Source organism: Dendronephthya gigantea, unplaced genomic scaffold (assembly GCF_004324835.1).
Source record: "Dendronephthya gigantea isolate DGI-Jeju-01 unplaced genomic scaffold, DenGig_1.0 000002F, whole genome shotgun sequence".
NCBI classification, from domain to species: Eukaryota; Metazoa; Cnidaria; class Anthozoa; order Malacalcyonacea; family Nephtheidae; genus Dendronephthya; species Dendronephthya gigantea.
The window spans coordinates 3,201,075-3,227,423 of NW_021163012.1; the positions used below are offsets into that span (position 1 = coordinate 3,201,075).

Below are 26,349 nucleotides of genomic sequence, written 5' to 3' on the forward strand. Positions count from 1 at the left end.
CAGATTTGCCATTTCTTGTTGAACAAGTGTTCAATTCGCTGGTACAATGTTACCTCATGAGAAAACCTTCACCTATACTTCAAACTACATAAGATCTATCACTGAAAAGCTTTCTGGATACATTTGCCTTTCTGTTCATTAATCTATGCGCACGGAAATTCGTTTGTTCGAAAGGCGTTTAGCTTAATCGGTGTATAAGATAAAGTTTAAAATACTAGCTCTCATACATCTTGTGAGTGACAGAACCTACATCTTAGGCATTAGAAATATCCTTCCATCGAAAACAAACTATTTACACCAAAATATTTCAGCTCAGCTGTCCAATAAAGAGATCATTCCGTTTTCCATTTTGAAATTAGAACGCCTTTCAAACAACCACCCCATCCACACTAAACCAAGAACGTAAAACAGATTGCACAAAAACATACTTATCCCACTGATCTTTCATAGTGTGTTTTCCCCCAGGAAGAAGAATAATTCTCTTTTTGTTGTCTGGTTTGTCATTCGTACTTAAGTACAAGGCGCATTCATCGTCACCCGACAAGTAAAAAACATACGTTCCTGTCTCTGGCGCCTAGAAAAAAGAATGAATTTTTAAAGCTGAAGTCCACATGCTTCACACTGACCTTGTTCTACAGCCCTATAAACATTATCAGACCTCAATAGCTCTTCAATAGGTTCACCGTGAATAATTTCTCAAGCCCCAATTAGAGGTTTGGTTTGCGGATGGAATTGCTCCCATCTATTTAGGAATTCCAAATTTCATCAACGTCAACTTCATTCGTACCAAAACGCAAATTGAACACAGTATCAACCGATCAAATTAGTACGGGCGAAATTTGAATAACTCTGCAAAATCTCATGCGTACAAAAATTTTTGTTGAATATTATGTTTTGGTGTTGCTACAGGAGGACACCTAAGCCAGACTACCGTCATTTATACTGGATAAAATAGTTCTAACAATTTCAAACTGTTCTTCTTAGAGTTCTAGTAAAGGCTAGTTTCCACTCAGGAGAAATCTCCTTTGGATCGGAACGGACAGGAAAATTTCCTTTGTCGGTGAGTTCCCAGGCGGCGTTTATACAAAGGAAACTTTCCTGTCCTGTCCGATCCAGAGGAAAATTTTCCTGAGTGGAAACTAGCCTTAAGGATCATCTCTTTTCCAGTAAGGAAACACTTATTCTATAAATTGTATACTAGCCCTATCGATGCCAATTCTATGTACTATGAAGTATACTAACCCTATCGATACGAACTCGAATACTATCCAGGGAGCTCTGAACATTAGTATACTTACCACAAAGTACGCTCTGAGTCTCAGCCCATAATTGTCTCCCATATTCAATGGCGATGCCAGATCTTCTATAATCTTAGTCACGTCTGGTTGGCTCGGATACCTTTTATCTTGTTCCAGATTGATTAGATTTCTACCTTTGATTGAATACCAGATGTCCATGTGTACCCCATGAATACCTGACATAGAAAGCATAAGCGATTACTATAGTAGCTACAAAATATTATACTGAACAATAGCAGCATCAGGGCTGTTTTCCACTAGACGGAATTTTGCGCACGGAGCGGAATTTTTAAGTTTGGTATGGTTAATATGGAATGAGGCATGGTATAGTGTGATATATGTGGTATGGTATAGTGTGTGGTATATGCTGATAAGGCATGGTATAGGGTGATATATGTGGTGTGGTATAGTGGTATATGCTGATGAGTCATGGTATAGGGTGATATATGTGGTATAGTATAGTGTGTGGTATATGCTGATGAGGCATGGTATAGGGTGATATATGTGGTATGGTATAGTGTGTGGTATATGCTGATGAGGCATGGTATAAGGTGATATATGTGGTATGGTATAGTGTGTGGTATATGCTGATGAGGCATGGTATAGGGTGATATATGTGATATGGCATAGTGTGTGGTATATGCTGATGAGGTATTCTATGTAATTACTGAAGTGTGTATAGAACGAAAGATTCCTGCTTGTCGCATGACTGAAACAGTGAATGACATCGAATTTGAGCTGTACCCGGATACTTTTGATCCAGAAACTTTAGAGGAAAATTTGAATTCAAAATATTTGCATTGGAGACAATTCTTCACGTAAACATAAATTTGTTCTTCCCAATGTGAAAAGGGAAGAACGGGATGCTTTCATAGTGAAAACGACTAACAAATAAATGAGTGCTCAAGAGTAAACGCTGTCACATACTTGCAGGTCTATGGTGACTTGGTGTTAGTTGGCCTGGAGCTGGAAGAAGACCCGGAGGACGATACGGAAGATAAGCAGGCCGTGGTTTGAAATTTGAAATCGATGGACCTTTCGGATTGTCTAGAAGTAAAATAAAAACATCGTAAGAACTCATGGTAAAGGCGTTTAAATTCGATTAGCACAAATCTCGCAGAGCTAAAGATGAACAACATTGGTTTGTATCCGGCTTCCAGTTCGTTTTTGTGCGTAAATTTCTGCTGGTTTGATTACTTATGGTAAACGTACTTTCTACGTAACTTTAGCAAGAATAAAAGCTGGAAAGATACATTAAAACTAAAACTACACAGTTTCATTGAATCGAAGATCTCGTTCAAGCTGTGGCGTTTAATTTATTTCTTCCTTTTCGGATAAAAATCTCGTGTATAAATTAGATGTAAAGCTGTGAACTAAATTGGCGTTTCCATTTAGGCATATCTAATACAAAAAGTCCAATTTCTCCTTACGTTTAAGATTGACAATCATTTTTGAGGCAAGGACGACCAGTTTATCATAGCTTGTCTTCATGATATGCGCCGAAGGTACAGGGCTAACGATCTTTTCTAAGTCAGCACTTCCCGCTTCACTCAGATCAACAGAATATATGTCCACACCAGCCCTTCTGAGGGCTTTACTCGGCCTACCCGCTCTTGGGAAAGTCATTCCAGTGGTAAGAGTTATCAAGTATTTCGAGGCACCAGCACGGTATTGGACGTTGAAGAGAATCTCGTTGGCGAGAATCAGAGCGTGACTGAACGCTGTGAGAACGGGTGGCTTTGACTTCTGTGGAATCGGGTATCGAATGTTATCCAGTGCTTGGATTACTGAAGCGCTCGTGATGGTTGATTTGAAGTCAAGAATAAGGTAGCCATCGAGATCGTCATATAACACCACGGCAAAGCGCGTCCCGGCTTGCGAGACGGGGAAATTATCGACGATGTATTTTACAAATTGAATTATCAACTTGAATTTAGCTTCCCCGCCAACAGAACGAGATGCGTCAATGATAAACGCAATATCAAATAATCCACCTACGGGAAAATAACGCAAATAAATATATTTATATGTGCAAATAAATATGTGGGTGTTTGATGGTTACAAACGGTTTTTTGAGCAGATAGAAGTTACTCAAACAGTCCTGTCAATCTTTTTATGTTAAAACAATAACGGCACCAACATAGAAAATAGAAATTTCACCTCAAGATATTTCACAAATGAGTTTTGACATACCTGTTTCAGTTCCTGGTACACCTGGTTTACCAGGTACACCAGGCTGACCAGGGGTTCCCGGTCCACCTGGACCTCCTGGACCACCAGGTCCTCCAGGACCGCCTGGACCCCCTGGTCCACCAGCACCACCAGGCCCACCAGGTTCGCCAGGTCCCCCAGGTGGTGTTGGGCCATCTGGCCCTCCCGGGCCACCTGGTCCACCAGGACCACCAGGTCCACCAGGGCCACCTGGCGACAATGGACCATTAGGCCCGCCAGGCCCGCCTGGACCTCCAGGACCACCAGGTCCTTGTGGCCCACCAGGACCATTTGGACCACCAGGTTCACCAGGTCCTCCAGGAGGGGTTGGCCCGTTTGGTCCACCTGGTCCACCAGGTCCACCAGGACCTCCAGGTCCACCAGGACCACCTGGTCCTAAGGGTCCACCTGGTTCTCCTCCTGAGCATGGTTTTCCTGGGAGTCCACCAGGTCCACCAGGACCACCTGGACCACAGATTCCACCAGGCCCACCAGGACCTCCAGGCCCACCAGGACCACCAGGTCCTAAAACAAAAAAAACAACATGTGAATCAGCAACCTTACTAAGAAAAAGTAGGATAGTTGCACAAGTTTTAGTTGCACATCTTACAATTGCATTAACAAATCCAGTACATACCGAGTATTCCACCTGGTTGACCAGGTCCACCAGGCTGCCCAGGTCCTCCTGGCCCACCAGGACCCCCAGGAGTACCAGGTTGCCCTGGGCCTCCAGGTTGTCCAGGAATACCAGGGGTACCAGGGGTACCAGGTGTGCCAGGTGTGCCAGGGGTACCAGGGATCCCAGGTATACTAGGAGTGCCAGGGGTACCAGGAGTACTAGGGATAGTAGGTTGGGAAGGTATAGCAGGACCACCAGGAATTGCAGGTCCTCCAGGCCCACCTGGACCGCCAGGCCCGCCAGGACCACCAGGTCCCCCTGACCCGCCAGGACCACCAGGGCCTCCTGGTCCACCAGGCTCACCAGGCCCACCAGGTCTAGTAGGTCCTTTAGGCCCTCCTGGTCCTCCAGGCCCACCAGGACCTCCTGGCCCACCTGGACCACCAGCACCACCAGGATTTCCTGGCTGACCAGGGTTTCCAGGAACAGCAGGCCCACCAGGCCCACCAGGTCCGCCAGGACCACCAGGTCCTTTAGGCCCTCCTGGACCTCCTGGCATAAGAGGCCCCTCAGGGCCACCAGGACCACCTGGTCCACCGGGGCCACCTGGTCCTTTAGGACCACCTGGGCCACTTGGACTTCCTGGTTGTCCAGGTCCACTAGGTATAACTGTACCACCAGGCCCACCGGGCCCGCCCGGGCCACCTGGGCCACCAGGTCCTCCTGGTCCACCAGGACCAAGTATTCCTCCAGGTTCACCTGGTCCACCAGGTGGTGTTGGCCCACCCGGCCCACCAGGTCCTTTAGGTCCTCCAGGCCCACCTGGGCCACCAGGTCCTCCAGGACTACCAGGTCCCCCAGGTCCACTTGGTCCACCTGGTCCACTTAATCCTCCAGGACCACCAGGACCACCTGGTCCACCAGGACCACCAGGTCCACCAGGGCCACCAGGGCCTAATGGTCCCCCAGGACCGCCAGTTCCTGTGAAATAGAATTAAAAATACTTTACTAAATAGTTTATACAGTCGCAGTGTGCAGTTTATGAGTATCTAAATATTTCAAAATTCTGCACAACCCTTTGTTGTTACATTACTCAAAAATATTCCTTACATTAATATTAAAAAAAATTGCGATTATAGTTAGGTAACAATTACTAAAAAGTATATCTCAAAGAAGTAGAAACCTTAGTATATCTTCTTACCTCCAGGTTTACCAGGTCCTCCAGGCTTTCCAGGACCACCTGGTCCCCCGGGTCCACCAGGTCCACCAGGACCTCCAGGTCCGCCAGGTCCTCCAGGACCACCAGGACCACCAGGTTGCCCTGGGCCCCCAGGCGGTGTTGGACCATTTGGTCCACCAGGTCCATTAGGTCCACCTGGGCCACCAGGTCCACCTGGTCCATTTGGAGATCCTGGTCCCTGTGGACCCTTTGGTCCACCAGGACCTTTTGGTCCACCTGGACCATTTGGTCCACCGGGTCCACCAGGTGATCCAGGTTGACCAGGTCCACTAGGTACTGCAGGACCTCCAGGACCACCGGGCCCTCCTGGTCCTCCTGGCCCTCCATTACCACCTGGTCCACCAGGTCCTCCTGGTTTTCCAGGAGAACCAGGAGTGCTGGGTACTGCAGGCCCATTTGGACCACCAGGTCCATTTGGTCCGCCTGGTCCTCCAGGGCTTCCCGGTCCACCAGCCCCACCAGGTCCCCCTGGTCCACCTTGCCCACCAGGACCACCAGGGCCACCTGGCCCTCCTGGTCCCTCAATGCCACCAGGACCTCCAGGGCCACCAGGACCACCCGGTCCTTCTGGGGAACCAGGTGTTCCTGGCTTACCAGGTGGCGTAGAACCACCTGGACCACCAGGTCCACCAGGACCACCAGGACCTCCAGGTCCCCCAGGTCCACCGGGTCCTTCTGGAGAACCAGGTTCTCCATGCCCAGCAGGAACTGCTGGACCACCAGGGCCTCCAGGCCCACCTGGACCACCAGGACCATTTGGTCCACCAGGTCCTCCAGGACTTAATGGTCCACCTGGCCCACCTGGCCCACCTGGTCCTCCAGGGCCACCAGGACCTTTCGGCCCTCCAGGTCCAGTTGGTCCTCCTGGTTCTCCTGGACCGCCAGGTGGTGTGGCTCCTCCAGGCCCACCAGGACCTCCTTGACCCCCAGGCCCACCAGGCCCACCAGGTCCACCAGGTCCTGAAGGCCCGCCAGGTCCACCTATTCCTCCAGGTTGTCCTGGGCCACTGGGTACCGATGGCCCCCCAGGACCACCTGGACCATTTGGTCCACCTGGCCCATTAGGCCCACCTGGACCACCAGGTCCTCCTGGCCCATTTGGGCCACCAGGTCCTCCTGGCTTCCCTGGTCCACCAGGACCTTCAGGACCACCAGGACCACCTGGCGTACCAGGACCACCTGGTTTTCCAGGTGGAATTGTCGGACCACTGGGAATTGCTGGCTTTTCAGGTATCTTTGCTCCACCAGGACCACTGGGGCCACCAGGCCCTCCAGGTCCCCCTGGTCCACCAGGTCCACCTATACCACCAGGACCTCCTGGTCCTCCTGGCTTACCAGGGCCACCAGGAGTGCTTGGACCACCTGGTCCCCCAGGGCCGCCAGGACCACCAGGACCACCAGGTCCACCTGGACCACCAGCCCCTCCTGGTTTACCAGGCTGCCCAGGAACAGAAGGAACTGAGGGCCCACCTGGTCCACCAGGTCCACCTGGACCACCTGGGCCATTAGGGCCACCAGGTCCACCAGGCGACAGTGGTCCAGTAGGCCCACCTGGCCCGCCTGGTCCTTGTGGTCCACCTGGACCCTTTGGCCCCCCAGGGCCACCAGGGCCACCAGGCTGACCTGGTCCCCCTGGTCCTTCTTTTGATCCAGGTCCTCCTGGACCACCTGGTCCTCCAGGTCCACCTTGTCCACCTGGACCTCCTGGCCCTAATGGACCACCTGGTTCACCAGGCCCTCCAGGTTTTGTAGGGCCATTTGGACCACCTGGTCCTCCAGGTCCACCTAAACCTCCAGGCCCACCAGGGCCTCCGGGTAGGCCAGGTCCACTAGGACCACCTGGTCCTCCTGGTCCATTCTGTCCACCAGGACCTCCAGCCCCACCAGGACCACCAGGTCCACCAGGACCACCAGGACCTCCAGGTCCACCAGGGCCACCAGGTCCTCCAGGAGCTAAAAATTTAGAAAATAATTTTAATAAAACATTTTACTATATTTAAGTGACATTTATAATCCCAAGTTGTGCATAGGATTGCACCTCATTATTATAGTTTACTTACATCCAGGGCTTCCCGGTACTGCAGGAACACTTGGTCCATTTGGTCCTCCAGGTCCCCCAGGCCCTCCAGGCCCACCGGGCCCACCAGGACCACCTGGACCTCCAGGTCCTCCAGGTTTTCCAGTGCCACCAGGCATTGTTGCACCATCAGGCCCACCAGGCCCATTTGGTCCACCAGGTCCATTTGGCCCACCTGGACCACCAGGTGATAATGGCCCTTCTGGACCTCCTGGCCCTCCAGGTCCATTTGGTCCACCTGGCCCATTCGGCCCACCGGGTCCACCAGGGCTTCCTGGTTGTCCAGGTCCACTTGGAACAGCAGGTCCATTAGGGCCACCAGGTCCACCTGGGCCACCTGGTCCTCCAGGTCCTCCAGGTCCACCAGGCCCAGACGGGCCTCCAGGACCTCCAGGTCCTCCAGGTTGGCCTGGACCACCAGGCTTAGTTGGTCCACCTGGCCCACCAGGACCTCCAGGTCCTCCAGGCCCATTGGGTCCCCCAGGTCCACCTGGACTACCAGGTCCACCAGGACCTGTTGGTCCCCCAGGACCCGATGGTCCCCCAGGACCACCTGGTCCACCAGGACCACCAGGACCATCAGGACCGCCAATACCACCAGGTCCTCCAGGACCTCCAGGTCCATTTGGGCCACCTGGTTGTCCTGGACCTCCAGGAGGTGTCTTTCCACCTGGTCCACCAGGTCCACCAGGGCCTCCAGGTCCCCCTGGACCACCAGGCCCTCCTGGTCCTTGAGGACCTCCAGGTTCACCAGGTTTTCCAGGAGGCGTTTTTCCTCCTGGACCACCAGGCCCATTTGGTCCTCCAGGTCCACCTGGACCACCTGGTCCATTGGGTGAACCAGGTCCTCCAGGCCCACCAGGTCCCCCAGGGCCTCCTTGTCCACCAGGGCCTCCAGGCCCTCCAGGACCATTTGGACCACCTGGCATACCAGGTCCACCTGGAGGGGTAGGGCCTCCAGGTCCCCCAGGTCCTCCTGGTCCCCCAGGGCCACCAGGTCCACCAGGGCCACCTGGCCCAGTTGGTGCACCAGGTTGTCCAGGTTTACCTGGCCCAGGTTTTTTTCCAGGACCACCAGGTCCGTGGGGACCACCAGGTCCACTTGGTCCTCCTGGACCTCCTGGACCACCTGGACCACCAGGTGATCCTGGTCCACCAGGTTTTCCAGGAGTCCCAGGGCCACCTGGCCCTCCAGGGCCACCTAGTCCTCCAGGACCACCAGGTCCCCCGGGACCACCAGGCTGCCCAGGGCCAGATGGTACACTGGGTCCTCCTGGTCCACCAGGACCTCCTGGGCCACCCGGTCCACCTGGTCCACCTGGTCCCCCAGGCTCGCCTGGTCCACCTGGTGGAGTTGGTCCATTAGGACCACCTGGTCCACCTGGCCCACCGGGACTATTCGGAGCTCCAGGTCCACCTGGTCCACCTGGTCCTCCAGGTCCTTTTGGACCTCCAGGACCACCTTGTCCTCCTGGTCCTCCAGGCCCACCAGGACCACCTGGTCCTCCTGGTCCTCCTGGTCCTCCTGGGCCAAGAGGCTGACCAGGTCCTAAATAAACAATAAATGTCATAAATAAGCAATGCATACCAGATTATTATTGCAGGGCTATGCAAATAGTTTGTGTATATTAAGGAAAAAGGACCATGACATGGGGACAGAGTTTGGCAATAAAGCAGAGTTATGTATACTGTCGTCATGTATAAGTGAAGCTTAGTGAGCACAAATATGTATGAACAAAATAAATGTGTTAAAAATGTTCAGAGTAACAACCACAATTGCTGTTGCATTACAAGTGTCCTCAGATGTAAATGTTCAAATGTCCAACAATTAACTCATAGCAGTGTACAAACCTTTAGGTCCTTCTGGTGTTGAAGGTATTCCAGGAACACTTGGTCCTCCAGGAATACCAGGCCCTCCAGGACCACCGGGTCCTCCAGGTCCACCAGGTCCACCAGGACCGCCAGCCCCACCAGGTCTTCCAGGATTTCCAGGCCGTTCAGGAACTGCAGGTCCATTTGGTCCACCTGGTCCACCAGGCCCTCCAGGCCCATTAGGCCCACCAGGACCACCAGGCATCAATGGTCCGTTTGGTCCACCTGGGCCACCTGGTCCTTTTGGTCCTCCAGGTCCTCCAGGTCCACCAGGTTGTCCTGGTCCATTAGGTGTACCAGGTCCTCCAGGTCCACCAGGTCCACTGGGTCCTCCTGGCCCTCCAGGCCCACCAGGCCCACCTGGGCCTAATGGGCCCCCAGGTTCACCTGGTCCTCCAGGAGACGGGCCATTTGGTCCGCCTGGTCCACCAGGTCCTCCAGGACCTCCAGGTGTACCTGGTGAACCAGGTCCAAAAGCTCCTCCAGGTCCTCCTGGTCCTCCAGGTCCACCTGGTCCACCAGGACCACCAGGGCCCCCAGGACCACCAGGACCACCTGGACCACCTGGGCGACCAGGTTGACCAGGGGAATTTGGAGTTGTTGGACCACCTGGGCCACCATTTCCACCTGGCCCACCAGGTCCACCAGGCCCACCAGGACCACCAGGGCCACCAGGATTTCCAGGCATACCTGGACCACTTGGTGTTTTCGGCCCTCCAGGTCCACCTGGGCCATTTGGACCACCAGGACCATTTGGACCTCCAGGACCTCCAGGGTTCATTGGACCGTTAGTGCCACCAGGTCCTCCAGGACCACCTGGACCCCCAGGGCCATTTGGACCACCTGGACCATTTGGTCCCCCAGGCTGTCCAGGTCCACCAGGTGGAGTTTTTCCACCTGGACCACCTGGACCGCTAGGGCCCCCAGGCCCACCAGGCCCTCCAGGACCACCTGGTCCAAGAGGACCGCCTGGTTCACCTGGTCCTCCAGGTGGTGTTTTACCTCCAGGGCCACCAGGACCACCTGGCCCACCAGGTCCATTGGGTCCCCCAGGACCACCTGGCCCACTAGGGCCTCCAGGTTGCCCAGGACCACCAGGGCCACCCTCTCCTCCTGGTCCACCAATTCCTCCTGGTCCACCTGGGCCATTTGGATTTCCAGGTTGACCAGGTCCACTTGGCACAGAAGGACCACCAGGTCCACCAGGACCTCCTGGACCACCAGGGTTTCCTGGCTTACCAGGTCCTCCTGGTACAGTTGGTCCTCCAGGTCCACCAGGGCCGCCAGGACCACCAGGGCCATTTGGTCCCCCAGGGGCTCCAGGGCTTCCAGGACCACCACTACCACCAGGACCACCAGGTCCTCCAGGTCCGCCGGGCCCACCTGGTCCTCCCGGCCCACCAGGTCCTCCAGGTCCAAGAGGTCCCCCAGGACCCCTAGGTCCTACAAAATATAATGAAAAATTGTTTGAACACATCTATTACCTTCCAGAATAATTGCATGGTCAGAAACTCATTACAAAGTATTACTTTGACCAGATTTTATGTGAAAAATTGAAAATCCTAATCATATTCTTTAGGTGTTGTTGTATGGGAGTTTCTGGATGGTGGGTGAATATTGAATATAAGGCATCATATGTCAACATGCCGCAAAAAATGTACAACCATTGAATATGAGTTTTGGTATAGTGTCTCTAACGGTATTCCCTCGCTTATTTGTCATTGCATAGTCCGTCCACAGTATAGCAAGAATACAAAATTCTCAATCTGGAATGATTCCGGATTCATTTACACTACACACTACAGTTTACACTACTGATAAAGTTCAAATTGTTTAAAAAAATTACAAATGATCCGTTATCAGTTTGATGTAAAAGCTTTCTGATGGCGAGTTTTAGCCTAGCGTCCAGGGCAAACCGCAAACTACAATTTGCGGTTTTCGCGGAACACGACAACGACAAGGCTGAAGTAACTTTCAAATACATGTTTCAGTTAACAGTTGTTGTGTACTATCGATCGCATGAATTTATGGTGTCCGAAAAGGAAAACATTCGGTGCGTTTGGGACGTTTTGGAACATTGTTTCGGAACGTTTCTATGCGACCTATTTTATGCAGACAACTTTACTGAATACGTCGTATAATGCAGACTTTGTATACGTTATACTGATAGCCATCCTTATCGTGTTCCCGTCCGAATTTAACATTTAGTCTGTGATAATTTACCTCGTTGAAACGTTTAAAAAGTTGAATATAAAATATTTTAGCTTCCTAACAGCTATGTTGAATGACTCACATTTTTATATGGCTGAACCAGCAAATATTCTTTACACTAGGAGCACATTGCATATTGGGGAGAAATTAACCTCCACGTGAAGTTATCGCCAAGTTCTAGCCGTTTTCTTAGAGCAAATTAGCGTCCCTTTTCGATTTGCACACGAAATTATTACACATATCAAGATCAGTAATATGAAATATGAGATACACAAAATAGATAAGTCGATCGAATCAAATGGGTTATCTGAGGAACACAGCGCAGTTAAAACAGTAAACGCAGCCGTAAAGTCGCAGCCCTTCAACGACGCCTTGCAAACGAAAGAGTGCAACTAAAACCCTCTCGGGGCCCGAGAAATAGTCTCTTATCCCATTCGCCGAAACTGAAGAATAGTTCCCATACACCACAATCATCGTCAGTAATGGGCATTATCCGCGATCATGCGGAACACAGACTTGTTAATTTTTCTTATCACCGACCACTGAAAACACATCGCTGGGTCGATGTGAGAGCTAGGCTTCATAATTGTATTAACTGCGACAAAAAAACAACAATTGATTGTTTGCCTCAGGTGCTTCTCCGCGAAATGAGTTTGTTTAATATAACAAGCGATCCTACATTTCGTGAAATTGAAAGATAGTTCTCGGACAGCGTAAACACTGTTCCAAACAACATTCCAAATTTTCCAAGCATTAATATTAATTTGTTGAGCTCGTTCTGGTATGCAGTCATCTTAGTTATGCAGTCATCACAAGTTATATCTCAAATCTTACCTCCGGGATTTCCAGGAACTTTTGGAAGACTTGGTCCACCAGGTCCACCAGGTCCACCAATTCCACCAGGTCCACCAGGTCCTCCAGGTCCACCAGGTCCGCCAGGGTTACCAGGTTCTCCAGGTCTATTTGGAACAGTAGGCCCACTTGGACCGCCTGGCCCTCCAGGTCCTCCAGGTCCTTTCGGCCCACCAGGACCACCAGGAGTAAGTGGTCCACCTGGTCCACTAAGGCCTCCAGGCCCCCCAGGACCTCCAGGTCCATTTGGGCCACCTGGACCTCCTGGGCTTCCAGGCTGTCCAGGACCACTAGGAACTGATGGCCCACCTGGTCCTCCAGGACCTTGCGGGCCACCAGGCCCTCCAGGGCCTCCTGGACCACCAGGACCTGATGGTCCTCCAGGACCACCTTGTCCTCCTGGTTTTCCAGGCCCACCAGGCGGTGTCTTCCCACCGGGGCCTCCAGGACCTCCAGGACCACCAGGGCCATTTGGTCCCCCAGGACCACCAGGACTTCCTGGACCACCTGGACTACCTGGACCACCAGGTCCACCCATACCACCAGGTCCACCAGGGCCACCTGGTCCTCCGGGTCCATTTGGACCTCCAGGTCCACCTTCTCCACCAGGTCCTCCTGGGCCACCTGGGTTTCCAGGTTGGCCAGGCTTGCTCGGAACATTTGGCCCACCTGGACCACCTGGACCTCCTTGTCCCCCTGGCCCACCAGGCCCACCAGGCCCACCAGGTCCACTAGGTCCGCCTGGTTCACCAGGACCGCCAGGGGGTGTAGGTCCATTTGGTCCTCCTGGACCATTTGGTCCACCAGGTCCTCCAGGACCTCCAGGTCCTCCAGGCGACAATGGGCCTTTCGGGCCACCAGGTCCACCAGGCCCTTGTGGTCCACCTGGTCCATTTGGACCACCAGGTCCTTTAGGACCACCAGGTTGTCCTGGACCACCAGGAGGTGTTTTCCCTCCAGGACCACCAGGTCCACCAGGACCACCAGGGCCTCCTGGTCCACCAGGTCCACCAGGACCTAAAGGTCCACCAGGGTTACCAGGTTGTGCTGGCACAGAAGGTTTTTCAGTGGGTTTGCCTGGACCTCCAGGACCGCCAGGACCACCAGGTCCACCTGGTCCGCCAGGTCCCCCTGGTCCCTCTGGTTGTCCAGGACCTCCAGGTTTCCCAGGTCCACCAGGACCACCTGGTCCACCAGGTCCTCCAGGTCCACCTGGTCCTCCAGGACCCCCAGGATTGCCGGGTTGGCCAGGACTTGAGGGTACAGCAGGTCCACCAGGACCTCCAGGTCCACCAGGCCCACCAGGTCCACCAGGTCCTCCAGGATTTCCCGGATTACCAGGACCACTTGGCACTGCTGGTCCATTAGGGCCACCAGGCCCTCCTGGTCCACCAGGCCCTCCAGGAGACCCAGGACCATTAATTCCACCTGGACCACTTGGTCCTTTTGGTCCACCAGGTCCTCCAGGCCCACCAGGTCCTCCTGGACCACCTGGCCCTCCTGGCCCGCCAGGCCCACCTGGACCTCCAGGTCCACTAGATCCACCAGGTCCATTAGGTTGTCCAGGTCCTAAAATTAAACATAAATTACCCCAATTATTAAAACGACTAAGCAAAACCTGGTAAACAGAGCTACAGCATGTGACCGTTTTTTAATATTTTAAGCATTCCATGAGAAGATGTCTTCCATGCTGACTGGATTTCTCACTATTTCTTAACAAACAACTGAGCGAAACTTAACATGCAAGGTACAATATCAACCTAGGGATCTAAATTTTGTTTTTAAAAAACAATTTTTTAAACACTATCAAAGTACCGATGAATAATTTTTAAGCAAAATATTTTAAATATTCTTTTCAATTGAAAAGAATCACATTGTACTAATTTCTTTATGAAGTAAAAATTTTAAAGAGAATATGGAAATCTTTTTTCTTGAGAACCATTTTTCTGCAAGTGGAAACTCACTCTAACTGTAGCTAGCATATTAAAGATTAAAGGTCAATTTACCTCCTGGTTTTGTTGGCACAGTTGGCCCCCCTGGGCCACCTGGTCCACCAGGACCACCAGGGCCACCAGGACCACCAGGTCCACCGGCTCCACCAGGCTGTCCAGGCTCACCAGGAGTTTCTGGAACACTAGGCCCTCCAGGTCCTCCAGGACCACCTGGTCCACCAGGCCCTTTTGGGCCACCAGGTCCACCAGGAGAAAGAGGTCCATTTGGACCTCCAATGCCACCAGGTCCCTTTGGCCCACCTGGCCCACCGGGAGTCCCAGGTGTGCCAGGTGCACCAGGTTTTCCAGGTCCACCTGGTCCACCAGGACCTCCAGGCCCCCCATTTCCACCAGGCCCACCAGGGCCACCAGGGCCTAATGGTCCACCAGGTTCACCTGGGCCACCAGGGGGTGTTTTACCACCTGGGCCACCAGGCCCACCTGGCCCTCCAGGTCCACCAGGTCCACCAGGCCCTCCTTGAGATCCAGGACCACCTGGCCCAAATGCACCACCTGGTCCACCAGGACCCCCGGGCCCACCAGGTCCCCCAGGTCCTCCTGGTCCCCCAGGTCCACTTGGTCCTCCTGGACCCTGTGGACCACCGGGCTCACCAGGACCTCCAGGGGGTGTTTTTCCACCAGGTCCACCAGGTCCTCCAGGACCACCGGGTCCTCCAGGACCTCCAGGTCCCCCTGGTCCACCAGGTCCACCTGGTTTCCCAGGACCTCCAGGAGGTGTTTGACCACCTGGTCCTCCTGGTCCATTTGGCCCACCAGGCCCACCGGGTCCCCCAGGTCCCCCAGGACTTAAAGGTCCATTTGGCCCACCTGGACCACCAGGACCATTTGGTCCACCTGGACCTCCTGGACCTCCAGGTCCTTGTGGGCCCCCAGGTTGACCTGGACCACCAGGTGGTGTCTTCCCACCAGGTCCACCTGGACCTCCTGGTCCACCAGGCCCTCCAGGACCACCTGGACCACCAGGCCCAAGAGGCCCTCCAGGCTCACCGGGGCCCCCAGGTGGTGTTTTTCCACCTGGTCCTCCTGGTCCGCCAGGTCCACCAGGTCCATTTGGTCCACCTGGGCCATTTGGCCCTCCAGGCCCACCAGGTTTTCCAGGCCCACCTGGTCCACCTGGCCCACCAGGTCCACCAGGTCCGCCAGGACCACCATCACCACCTGGTCCACCAGGCCCTCCAGGACCACCTGGTCCATTAGGTGATCCTGGCTGACCAGGCCCACTGGGCACAGCAGGACCTCCGGGTCCACCAGGCCCTCCAGGCCCTCCAGGTCCACCTTTACCCCCAGGACCACCTGGACCACCAGGACCACCAGGTTTTCCTGGACCACCAGGAGGAGTTTTTCCACCAGGACCTCCAGGTCCATTTGGACCTCCTGGTCCTCCTGGACCACCAGGCTGACCAGGTGTTCCAGGTCCACCTTCACCACCAGGTCCGCCAGGGCCATTCATACCTCCAGGTCCACCAGGACCACCTGGGCCACCAGGCCCTCCAGGACCACCTGGACCACCTGGACCATTAGGTCCACCTGGCCCATCAGGCCCACCTGGTCCTTTAGGTGCTAAAAGCAAAAAAACATTATTGGAAAAAAGTATTTAAGTGTCACTATTTAAATGTGAAAAAATTTCGAGATAAACCACAGCAAGCCTACAGACAGAAGCGGCCTGTATCTATAGTGTGTTGTGCTAATTTGGAAATTTGGATTGCTCTTCTACTAATGAGTATTGTTTTTGGAAACTACAATATTAGACATGTAGAAAATACGCCAGATAGAAACAAAGATTTTACTACACTTGGTAACAGGAAATTTTCATACAAAATAAGAGTTGTGAACAAATCATTGACACAGATAAAAATATTTTATTCTAAAATGCATATGGCTCTAAAGTTGAAAGCATGAAGAGCACTTAAAAAGCAAATATGAAATAATTTTAATGACCACAATTTCCCAATTCAAATTCAAAACCATTGATCAATAATACAAAAAAGTCAACAAAATATACAAACCTCCAGGATTTCCTGGGCCTTTGGGAGTACTCGGTCCTCCAGGACCCCCAGGGCCTCCAGGACCACCTGGTCCACCAGATCCACCAGGTCCACCAGGTCCTCCAGGTTGTCCAGGCTCCCCAGGCTTACTTGGTACAGCTGGTCCACCAGGACCACCGGGACCACCAGGACCACCAGGTCCTTTTGGACCACCAGGGCCACCAGGAGTTAGCGGGCCACCTGGACTGCCTGGTCCACCTGGACCACCAGGACCACCAGGCCCATTAGGTCCCCCAGGACCCCCAGGGTTTCCAGGTTGCCCAGGCACTCCAGGTACTCCAGGACCTCCAGGTCCGCCAGGTCCACCTGGGCCTCCTGGGCCACCCGGTCCACCAGGCCCACCAGGACCTGTTGGTCCACCTGGCCCACCAGGTCCTCCAGGTTTTCCAGGACCACCTGCAGGAGTTGGACCATTAGGGCCTCCAGGTCCACCAGGTCCTCCTGGCCCCTTTGGTCCTCCTGGTCCCCCAGGACTTCCTGGTCCACCAGGTCCCCCTGGGCCACCTGGGCCATGAGGTCCACCAGGACCTTCAGGACCTCCAGGTCCACCGGGACCTCCTGGGCCACCTGGTCCTCCGGGTCCACCATTTCCACCAGGGCCCCCTGGATTCCCAGGCTGTCCAGGTGTAGAAGGAACTTTGGGTCCACCAGGACCCCCTGGACCTCCTGGTCCACCAGGTCCACCTGGTCCGCCTGGTCCACCAGGACCATCAGGTCCACCAGGTTTGCCTGGGCCACCTGGAGGTGTAGGTCCATTCGGTCCTCCTGGACCATTTGGTCCACCAGGTCCTCCAGGGCCTCCAGGTCCACCAGGCGACAATGGGCCTTTCGGGCCACCAGGTCCACCAGGCCCTTGTGGTCCACCTGGTCCATTTGGACCACCAGGTCCTTTAGGACCACCAGGTTGTCCTGGACCACCAGGAGGTGTTTTCCCTCCAGGACCACCAGGTCCACCAGGACCACCAGGACCTCCTGGTCCACCAGGTCCACCAGGACCTAAAGGTCCACCAGGGTTACCAGGTTGTGCTGGCACAGAAGGTTTTTCAGTGGGTTTGCCTGGACCTCCAGGACCACCAGGTCCACCAGGTCCACCAGGTCCACCAGGTCCACCAGGTCCCCCTGGTCCCTCTGGTTGTCCAGGACCTCCAGGTTTTCCAGGTCCACCAGGACCACCTGGTCCACCAGGTCCTCCCGGTCCACCTGGTCCTCCAGGACCCCCAGGATTGCCTGGTTGGCCAGGACTTGAGGGTACAGCTGGTCCACCAGGACCTCCAGGTCCACCAGGCCCACCAGGTCCACCAGGTCCTCCAGGATTTCCGGGATTACCAGGACCACTTGGCACTGCTGGTCCATTAGGGCCACCAGGCCCTCCTGGTCCACCAGGCCCTCCAGGAGACCCAGGACCATTAACTCCACCTGGACCACTTGGTCCTTTTGGTCCACCAGGTCCTCCAGGTCCACCAGGTCCTCCTGGACCACCTGGCCCTCCTGGCCCGCCAGGCCCACCTGGACCTCCAGGTCCACTAGATCCACCAGGTCCATTAGGTTGTCCAGGTCCTAAAATTAAACATAAATTACCCCAATTATTAAAACGGCTAAGCAAAAGCTGGTAAACAGAGCTACAGCACGTGACCGTTTTTTAATATTTTAAGCATTCCATGAGAAGATGTCTTCCATGCTGACTGGATTTTTCACTATTTCTTAACAAACAACTGAGCGAAACTTAACATGCAAGGTACAATATCAACCTAGGGATCTAAATTTTGTTTTTAAAAAACAATTTTTTTAAACAATATCAAAGTACCGATGAATAATTTTAAGCAAAATATTTTGAATATTCTTTTGAATTGAAAAGAATCACATTGTACTAATTTCTTTATGACGTAAAAATTTTAAAGAGAATATGAAAATATTTTTTCTTGAGAACCATTTTTCTGCAAGTGGAAACTCACTCTAACTGTAGCTAGCATATTAAAGATTAAAGGTCAATTTACCTCCTGGTTTTGTTGGCACAGTTGGCCCCCCTGGGCCACCTGGTCCACCAGGACCACCAGGGCCACCAGGACCACCAGGTCCACCGGCTCCACCAGGCTGTCCAGGCTCACCAGGAGTTTCTGGAACACTAGGCCCTCCAGGTCCTCCAGGACCACCTGGTCCACCAGGCCCTTTTGGGCCACCAGGTCCACCAGGAGAAGAGGTCCATTTGGACCTCCAATGCCACCAGGTCCCTTTGGCCCACCTGGCCCACCGGGAGTCCCAGGTGTGCCAGGTGCACCAGGTTTTCCAGGTCCACCTGGTCCACCAGGACCCCCAGGCCCCCCATTTCCACCAGGCCCACCAGGGCCGCCAGGGCCTAATGGTCCACCAGGTTCACCTGGGCCACCAGGGGGTGTTTTACCACCTGGGCCACCAGGCCCACCTGGCCTCCAGGTCCACCAGGTCCCACCAGGCCCTCCTTGAGATCCAGGACCACCTGGCCCAAATGCACCACCTGGTCCACCAGGACCCCCGGGCCCACCAGGTCCCCCAGTCCTCCTGGTCCCCAGGTCCACTTGGTCCTCCTGGACCCTGTGGACCACCGGGCTCACCAGGACCTCCAGGGGGTGTTTTTCCACCAGGTCCACCAGGTCCTCCAGGACCACCGGGTCCCCAGGACCTCCAGGTCCCCCTGTCCACCAGGTCCACCTGGTTTCCCAGGACCTCCAGGAGGTGTTTGACCACCTGGTCCTCCTGGTCCATTTGGCCCACCAGGCCCACCGGGTCCCCCAGTCCCCCAGGACTTAAAGGTCCATTTGGCCCACCTGGACCACCAGGACCATTTGGTCCACCTGGACCTCCTGGACCTCCAGGTCCTTGTGGGCCCCCAGGTTGACCTGGACCACCAGGTGGTGTCTTCCCACCAGGTCCACCTGGACCTCCTGGTCCACCAGGCCCTCCAGGACCACCTGGACCACCAGGCCCAAGAGGCCCTCCAGGCTCACCGGGGCCCCCAGGTGGTGTTTTTCCACCTGGTCCTCCTGGTCCGCCAGGTCCACCAGGTCCATTTGGTCCACCTGGGCCATTTGGCCCTCCAGGCCCACCAGGTTTTCCAGGCCCACCTGGTCCACCTGGCCCACCAGGTCCACCAGGTCGCCAGGACCACCATCACCACCTGGTCCACCAGGCCCTCCAGGACCACCTGGTCCATTAGGTGATCCTGGCTGACCAGGCCCACTGGGCACAGCAGGACCTCCGGGTCCACCAGGCCCTCCAGGCCCTCCAGGTCCACCTTTACCCCCAGGACCACCTGGACCACCAGGACCACCAGGTTTTCCTGGACCACCAGGAGGAGTTTTTCCACCAGGACCTCCAGGTCCATTTGGACCTCCTGGTCCTCCTGGACCACCAGGCTGACCAGGTGTTCCAGGTCCACCTTCACCACCAGGTCCGCCAGGGCCATTCATACCTCCAGGTCCACCAGGACCACCTGGGCCACCAGGCCCTCCAGGACCACCTGGACCACCTGGACCATTAGGTCCACCTGGCCCATCAGGCCCACCTGGTCCTTTAGGTGCTAAAAGCAAAAAAACATTATTGGAAAAAGTATTTAAGTGTCACTATTTAAATGTGAAAAAATTTCGAGATTACCCACCGCAAGCCTACAGACAGAAGCGGCCTGTATCTATAGTGTGTTGTGCTAATTTGGAAATTTGGATTGCTCTTCTACTAATGAGTATTTTTTTGGAAAACTACAATATTAGACATGTAGAAAATACGCCAGATAGAAACAAAGATTTTACTACACTTGGTAACAGGAAATTTTCATACAAAATAAGAGTTGTGAACAAATCATTGGCACAGATAAAAATATTTTATTCTAAAATGCATATGGCTCTAAAGTTGAAAGCATGAAGAGCACTTAAAAAGCAAATATGAAATAATTTTAATGACCACAATTTCCCAATTCAAATTCAAAACCATTGATCAATAATACAAAAAAGTCAACAAAATATACAAACCTCCAGGATTTCCTGGGCCTTTGGGAGTACTCGGTCCTCCAGGACCCCCAGGGCCTCCAGGACCACCTGGTCCACCAGATCCACCAGGTCCACCAGGTCCTCCAGGTTGTCCAGGCTCCCCAGGCTTACTTGGTACAGCTGGTCCACCAGGACCACCGGGACCACCAGGACCACCAGGTCCTTTTGGACCACCAGGGCCACCAGGAGTTAGCGGGCCACCTGGACTGCCTGGTCCACCTGGACCACCAGGACCACCAGGCCCATTAGGTCCCCCAGGACCCCCAGGGTTTCCAGGTTGCCCAGGCACTCCAGGTACTCCAGGACCTCCAGGTCCGCCAGGTCCACCTGGGCCTCCTGGGCCACCCGGTCCACCAGGCCCACCAGGACCTGTTGGTCCACCTGGCCCACCAGGTCCTCCAGGTTTCCAGGACCACCTGCAGGAGTTGGACCATTAGGGCCTCCAGGTCCACCAGGTCCTCCTGGCCCCTTTGGTCCTCCGGTCCCCCAGGACTTCCTGGTCCACCAGTCGTCCCCCTGGGCCACCTGGGCCATGAGGTCCACCAGGACCTTCAGGACCTCCAGGTCCACCGGGACCTCCTGGGCCACCTGGTCCTCCGGGTCCACCATTTCCACCAGGGCCCCCTGGATTCCCAGGCTGTCCAGGTGTAGAAGGAACTTTGGGTCCACCAGGACCCCCTGGACCTCCTGGTCCACCAGGTCCACCTGGTCCGCCTGGTCCACCAGGACCATCAGGTCCACCAGGTTTGCCTGGGCCGCCTGGAGGTGTAGGTCCATTCGGTCCTCCTGGACCATTTGGTCCACCAGGTCCTCCAGGGCCTCCAGGTCCACCAGGCGACAATGGGCCTTTCGGGCCACCAGGTCCACCAGGCCCTTGTGGTCCACCTGGTCCATTTGGACCACCAGGTCCTTTAGGACCACCAGGTTGTCCTGGACCACCAGGAGGTGTTTTTCCTCCAGGACCACCAGGTCCACCAGGACCACCAGGACCTCCTGGTCCACCAGGTCCACCAGGACCTAAAGGTCCACCAGGGTTACCAGGTTGTGCTGGCACAGAAGGTTTTTCAGTGGGTTTTCCTGGACCTCCAGGACCACCAGGTCCACCAGGTCCACCAGGTCCACCAGGTCCCCCTGGTCCCTCTGGTTGTCCAGGACCTCCAGGTTTTCCAGGTCCACCAGGACCACCTGGTCCACCAGGTCCTCCTGGTCCACCTGGTCCTCCAGGACCCCCAGGATTGCCTGGTTGGCCAGGACTTGAGGGTACAGCAGGTCCACCAGGACCTCCAGGTCCACCAGGCCCACCAGGTCCACCAGGTCCTCCAGGATTCCCTGGATTACCAGGACCACTTGGCACTGCTGGTCCATTAGGGCCACCAGGCCCTCCTGGGCCACCAGGACCTCCTGGTGATCCTGGTCCTTTGGGCCCACCTGGACCACTTGGTCCTTTTGGTCCACCAGGTCCACCAGGTCCTCCTGGACCACCTGCTCCTCCAGGTCCACCAGGCCCACCAGGTCCACCAGGTCCTCCTGGCCCATTTGGTCCACCAGGACCATTAGGTTGTCCAGGTCCTAGAAAGAGTCCATGTATACCATCATTAGGGGCTTTATTAGTGCGTATGAGTATGACTACAAGTACAAATTTTACTCCAAGTCATTCTTTCTCCAAGTTTTTGCCCTGCTATATGACAAAACATGTGGTCCTCATGGTTTATGCTGATAGCATAGACAAAAAACATGTTACAATGACGAATTGTGTACTTGTATTCACAGCTAAAGCTCTCTAATAGCAAATAAGGTTCGTTGAAACTTAAGATTGCAACCAGCATGGTGTAAATTCAACTAAATCTAAGCATTGGATAACTAATTAACATGAGTTGGATATGACGTTTAGGGTAGCAATTTAAGTTTCAACAAGTAGATGTAGTTATTTAACAAAGAGCAACAGTAGAGAACAATTGCCAATTCTTTTAATAGATTAACAAAAACAAATGCAAGTAAAACTAGTAAGTTAAAAGAATAATCTAAATGAAATGAAAGATAAGACTCAAATAAAAAGAATGAAGCATCTTCGTCCAAAAGCAAAAGTATTAACCGTATGTAAAATACCAGAATTGTGTTTGTATATAGATAATGCTCCATGCATGCAAAATTTATCATATATATAGTTAGTTTCTCTAATTGTTTAAACCCAAATTGAAAGTACCCAAAATATTGCATACCTGCAGGTTTTATTGGTATTGTTGGTCCCCCAGGCCCACCTGGTCCACCAGGTCCACCAGGACCTCCAGGACCACCAGGTCCACCTGCACCACCAGGTTGCCCAGGCTGTCCCGGCGTCTCCGGAACATTAGGCCCTCCAGGTCCCCCAGGACCACCTGGACCTCCAGGCCCTTTAGGTCCACCAGGTCCACCAGGAGAAAGAGGTCCATTTGGTCCTCCAATTCCACCAGGTCCTTTTGGTCCACCTGGGCCATCTGGACCACCAGGTTGACCAGGTCCACTTGGTTTTCCAGGTCCACCTGGGCCACCTGGGCCACCAGGTCCTCCATTTCCACCAGGTCCACCAGGACCTCCAGGCCCTAATGGTCCACCAGGTTCTCCAGGGCCACCAGGGGGTGTTTTACCACCTGGGCCACCAGGCCCACCAGGCCCTCCAGGTCCTCCAGGTCCACCAGGTCCTCCTTGAGATCCAGGGCCACCTGGTCCAAATGGTCCACCTGGTCCACCTGGTCCACCAGGCCCACCTGGCCCCCCTGGACCACCCGGTCCCCCAGACCCACCTGGTCCACCAGGTCCATTAGGTCCCCCTGGACCTCCTGGATTACCAGGTATTCCAGGAACAGCAGGAGGTGATCTTCCACCAGCACCACTAGGCCCTCCCGTACCACCCGGCCCTCCTGGACCACCAGGTCCCCCAGGTCCCCCAGGACCTCCAGGTCCATCAGGTCCACCAGGTTCTCCAGGACCTCCTGGAGGTGTTTTTCCTCCTGGTCCACCTGGACCATTAGGACCACCAGGCCCACCAGGCCCACCAGGTCCACCAGGGCTTAATGGTCCATTTGGACCTCCAGGACCTCCAGGTCCATTTGGTCCACCAGGACCCCCTGGTCCTCCTGGCCCTTGTGGCCCACCAGGTTGCCCTGGCCCACCAGGTGGTGTCTTACCTCCAGGTCCACCAGGTCCTCCAGGACCACCTGGGCCACCAGGGCCACCTGGGCCACCAGGCCCAAGAGGTCCCCCTGGTTCACCAGGGCCACCAGGTGGTGTTTGTCCACCTGGACCTCCTGGTCCCCCAGGTCCACCAGGTCCATTTGGGCCACCAGGTCCATTTGGTCCTCCAGGGCCTCCAGGATTTCCAGGGCCACCTGGGCCACCAGGCCCACCAGGACCTCCAGGTCCACCAGGACCACCTTCACCTCCAGGACCACCTGGCCCACCAGGACCCCCTGGTCCATTTGGTGATCCTGGTTGACCAGGTCCACTAGGAACAGTAGGACCTCCTGGTCCACCTGGTCCTCCAGGACCTCCAGGTCCCCTTTGACCCCCAGGACCACCTGGTCCACCAGGCCTGCCTGGGTTGCCAGGCCCACCAGTGGGAGTTTTTCCTCCAGGTCCACCGGGTCCTCCTGGACCACCAGGTTGACCCGGTGTCCCAGGACCACCTTCACCACCCGGTCCTCCAGGGCCATGTATACCTCCAGGCCCACCAGGGCCACCTGGGCCACCAGGCCCTCCAGGTCCACCTGGACCACCTGGACCATTAGGTCCTCCCGGTCCATCTGGTCCGCCTGGTCCTTTATTTGCTGAAAGACAAAAAGAAAATATAGTAATGATAATATCGAACTTTTTGTAATGTAAATATTGAGCATACTGAGAGCTGATGTCAGGGTCCTTGATATTGGTACAGACAGCAACCTGCTATAGGTCTAAATACAGACGTAATTTTTTCTCAGATCACTGTTTACTAATATTAGAAGCATCCTAAAAATATTCGCATATCCTTTATTCTTTGTTATGGTTTTCATAGAGAAAAACTTCATCTTAAAAACATAAGACCATTTGCACCATATAAGAGCATGGTGTAGAGCTAAACAAAATGCTCATCACTTGGCACAGGTGTCAGTGTCGTTTAAATTTGTATCTTCTGCATCTTTGAGCAGTGATTATGCTTTTTCAATATCAGAATATGATTTAGCATTGCTAAAGCTTACATCAAAAATAAGTCTTTTATGTTTCTCCGAACATCTACCTATTAGGTTCTCATATTGATAACTACATACCTCCAGGATTACCTGGACCTTTCGGTGCACTTGGTCCACCAGGCCCCCCTGGGCCACCAGGCCCTCCAGGTCCTCCAGATCCACCAGGTCCACCAGGTCCTCCAGGTTGTCCAGGCTCTCCGGGTTTACTTGGTACAGTTGGCCCCCCAGGTCCCCCTGGACCACCTGGACCACCAGGTCCTTCTGGACCACCAGGGCCACCAGGAGTTAGTGGTCCTCCAGGATTGCCCGGACCACCTGGACCTCCTGGTCCACCAGGTCCGTTAGGTCCACCAGGACCTCCCGGACTCCCTGGTTGTCCAGGTCCTCCAGGAACTCCTGGACCCCCAGGACCACCTGGTCCTCTCGGTCCACCTGGTCCCCCTGGGCCACCCGGACCACCAGGTCCTGTTGGTCCACCTGGTCCACCTGGTCCACCAGGTTTTCCAGGACCACCTGCTGGGGTTGGACCATTAGGGCCCCCAGGTCCACCTGGCCCTCCTGGACCTTTTGGTCCTCCTGGTCCCCCTGGACTTCCTGGCCCCCCAGGTCCTCCGGGTCCCCCAGGACCATATGGTCCACCAGGGCCTTGTGGACCTCCTGGGCCACCAGGGCCACCTGGACCACCAGGCCCTCCTGGCCCACCATTTCCACCAGGACCACCAGGATTCCCTGGTTGCCCAGGTTTCGCTGGTACTTTGGGTCCACCTGGACCTCCTGGACCTCCTGGTCCACCTGGTCCACCTGGACCGCCTGGACCACCAGGGCCATCAGGGCCACCAGGTTCACCTGGCCCCCCAGGAGGTGTTGGTCCATTTGGTCCACCAGGACCATTAGGTCCCCCAGGTCCTCCAGGGCCTCCTGGTCCACCAAGAGATAATGGACCCTTGGGGCCACCTGGTCCACCTGGCCCTTGCGGTCCACCTGGTCCATTTGGGCCTCCAGGTCCACTAGGGCCTCCTGGTTGTCCAGGACCACCAGGTGGTGTTTTTCCGCCTGGCCCACCAGGTCCGCCTGGTCCACCAGGGCCACCTGGCCCTCCTGGCCCACCAGGTCCAAGAGGTCCACCAGGAGTTCCTGGTTGTGCAGGAACAGAAGGTTTTCCAGGTCCACCAGGGCCACCTGGTCCACCAGGGCCATCAGGTCCACCAGGGCCATATGGTTGTCCAGGACTACCAGGCTTTCCGGGTGCACCAGGTCCGCCAGGTCCACCAGGTCCACCTGCACCTCCGGGTCCTCCAGGTCCTCCTGGACTACCTGGCTGACCTGGCCCAGAAGGTACAGCAGGTCCTCCTGGGCCACCAGGTCCACCAGGGCCACCAGGCCCACCAGGTCCTCCAGGACTTCCAGGGTTACCTGGTCCGCTTGGGGAAGCTGGACCATTTGGACCACCTGGCCCTCCTGGTCCACCAGGACCTCCTGGCGAACCTGGTCCTCTTGGTCCGCCAGGGCCACTTGGTCCTTTTGGTCCACCAGGTCCTCCCGGACCCCCTGGTCCTCCAGGCCCACCTGGCCCACCTGGTCCTCCAGGTCCTCCAGGTCCTCCAGGCCCACTTGGTCCACCAGGCCCATTTGGTTGTCCAGGTCCTACAGAAAGATCACCCTTGCATTAATTTTCAATGATGAAAAACAATAAC

General features: G+C 54.8%; 1 protein-coding gene across 1 annotated transcript in view; it reads right to left on the reverse strand.

Annotated features, from left to right (window-relative positions):
* LOC114533419 (mucin-19-like) overlaps positions 1-26,349 on the reverse strand; it is a 51,393-nt gene that overhangs the window by 16,685 nt on the left and 8,359 nt on the right. The window contains exons 8-22 of the mRNA XM_028554934.1: positions 24,734-26,299; positions 22,673-24,256; positions 21,552-22,022; positions 16,399-17,541; positions 14,387-15,952; positions 12,363-13,949; positions 9,297-10,760; positions 7,429-8,994; positions 5,330-7,321; positions 4,147-5,109; positions 3,492-4,034; positions 2,729-3,292; positions 2,226-2,345; positions 1,299-1,474; positions 429-574 (exon numbers count right to left, since the gene is read on the reverse strand). Of these exons, the coding sequence (XP_028410735.1) occupies positions 429-574; positions 1,299-1,474; positions 2,226-2,345; positions 2,729-3,292; positions 3,492-4,034; positions 4,147-5,109; positions 5,330-7,321; positions 7,429-8,994; positions 9,297-10,760; positions 12,363-13,949; positions 14,387-15,952; positions 16,399-17,541; positions 21,552-22,022; positions 22,673-24,256; positions 24,734-26,299 (15,451 nt within the window). The remainder of the gene's footprint in view (positions 1-428; positions 575-1,298; positions 1,475-2,225; positions 2,346-2,728; positions 3,293-3,491; positions 4,035-4,146; positions 5,110-5,329; positions 7,322-7,428; positions 8,995-9,296; positions 10,761-12,362; positions 13,950-14,386; positions 15,953-16,398; positions 17,542-21,551; positions 22,023-22,672; positions 24,257-24,733; positions 26,300-26,349) is intronic.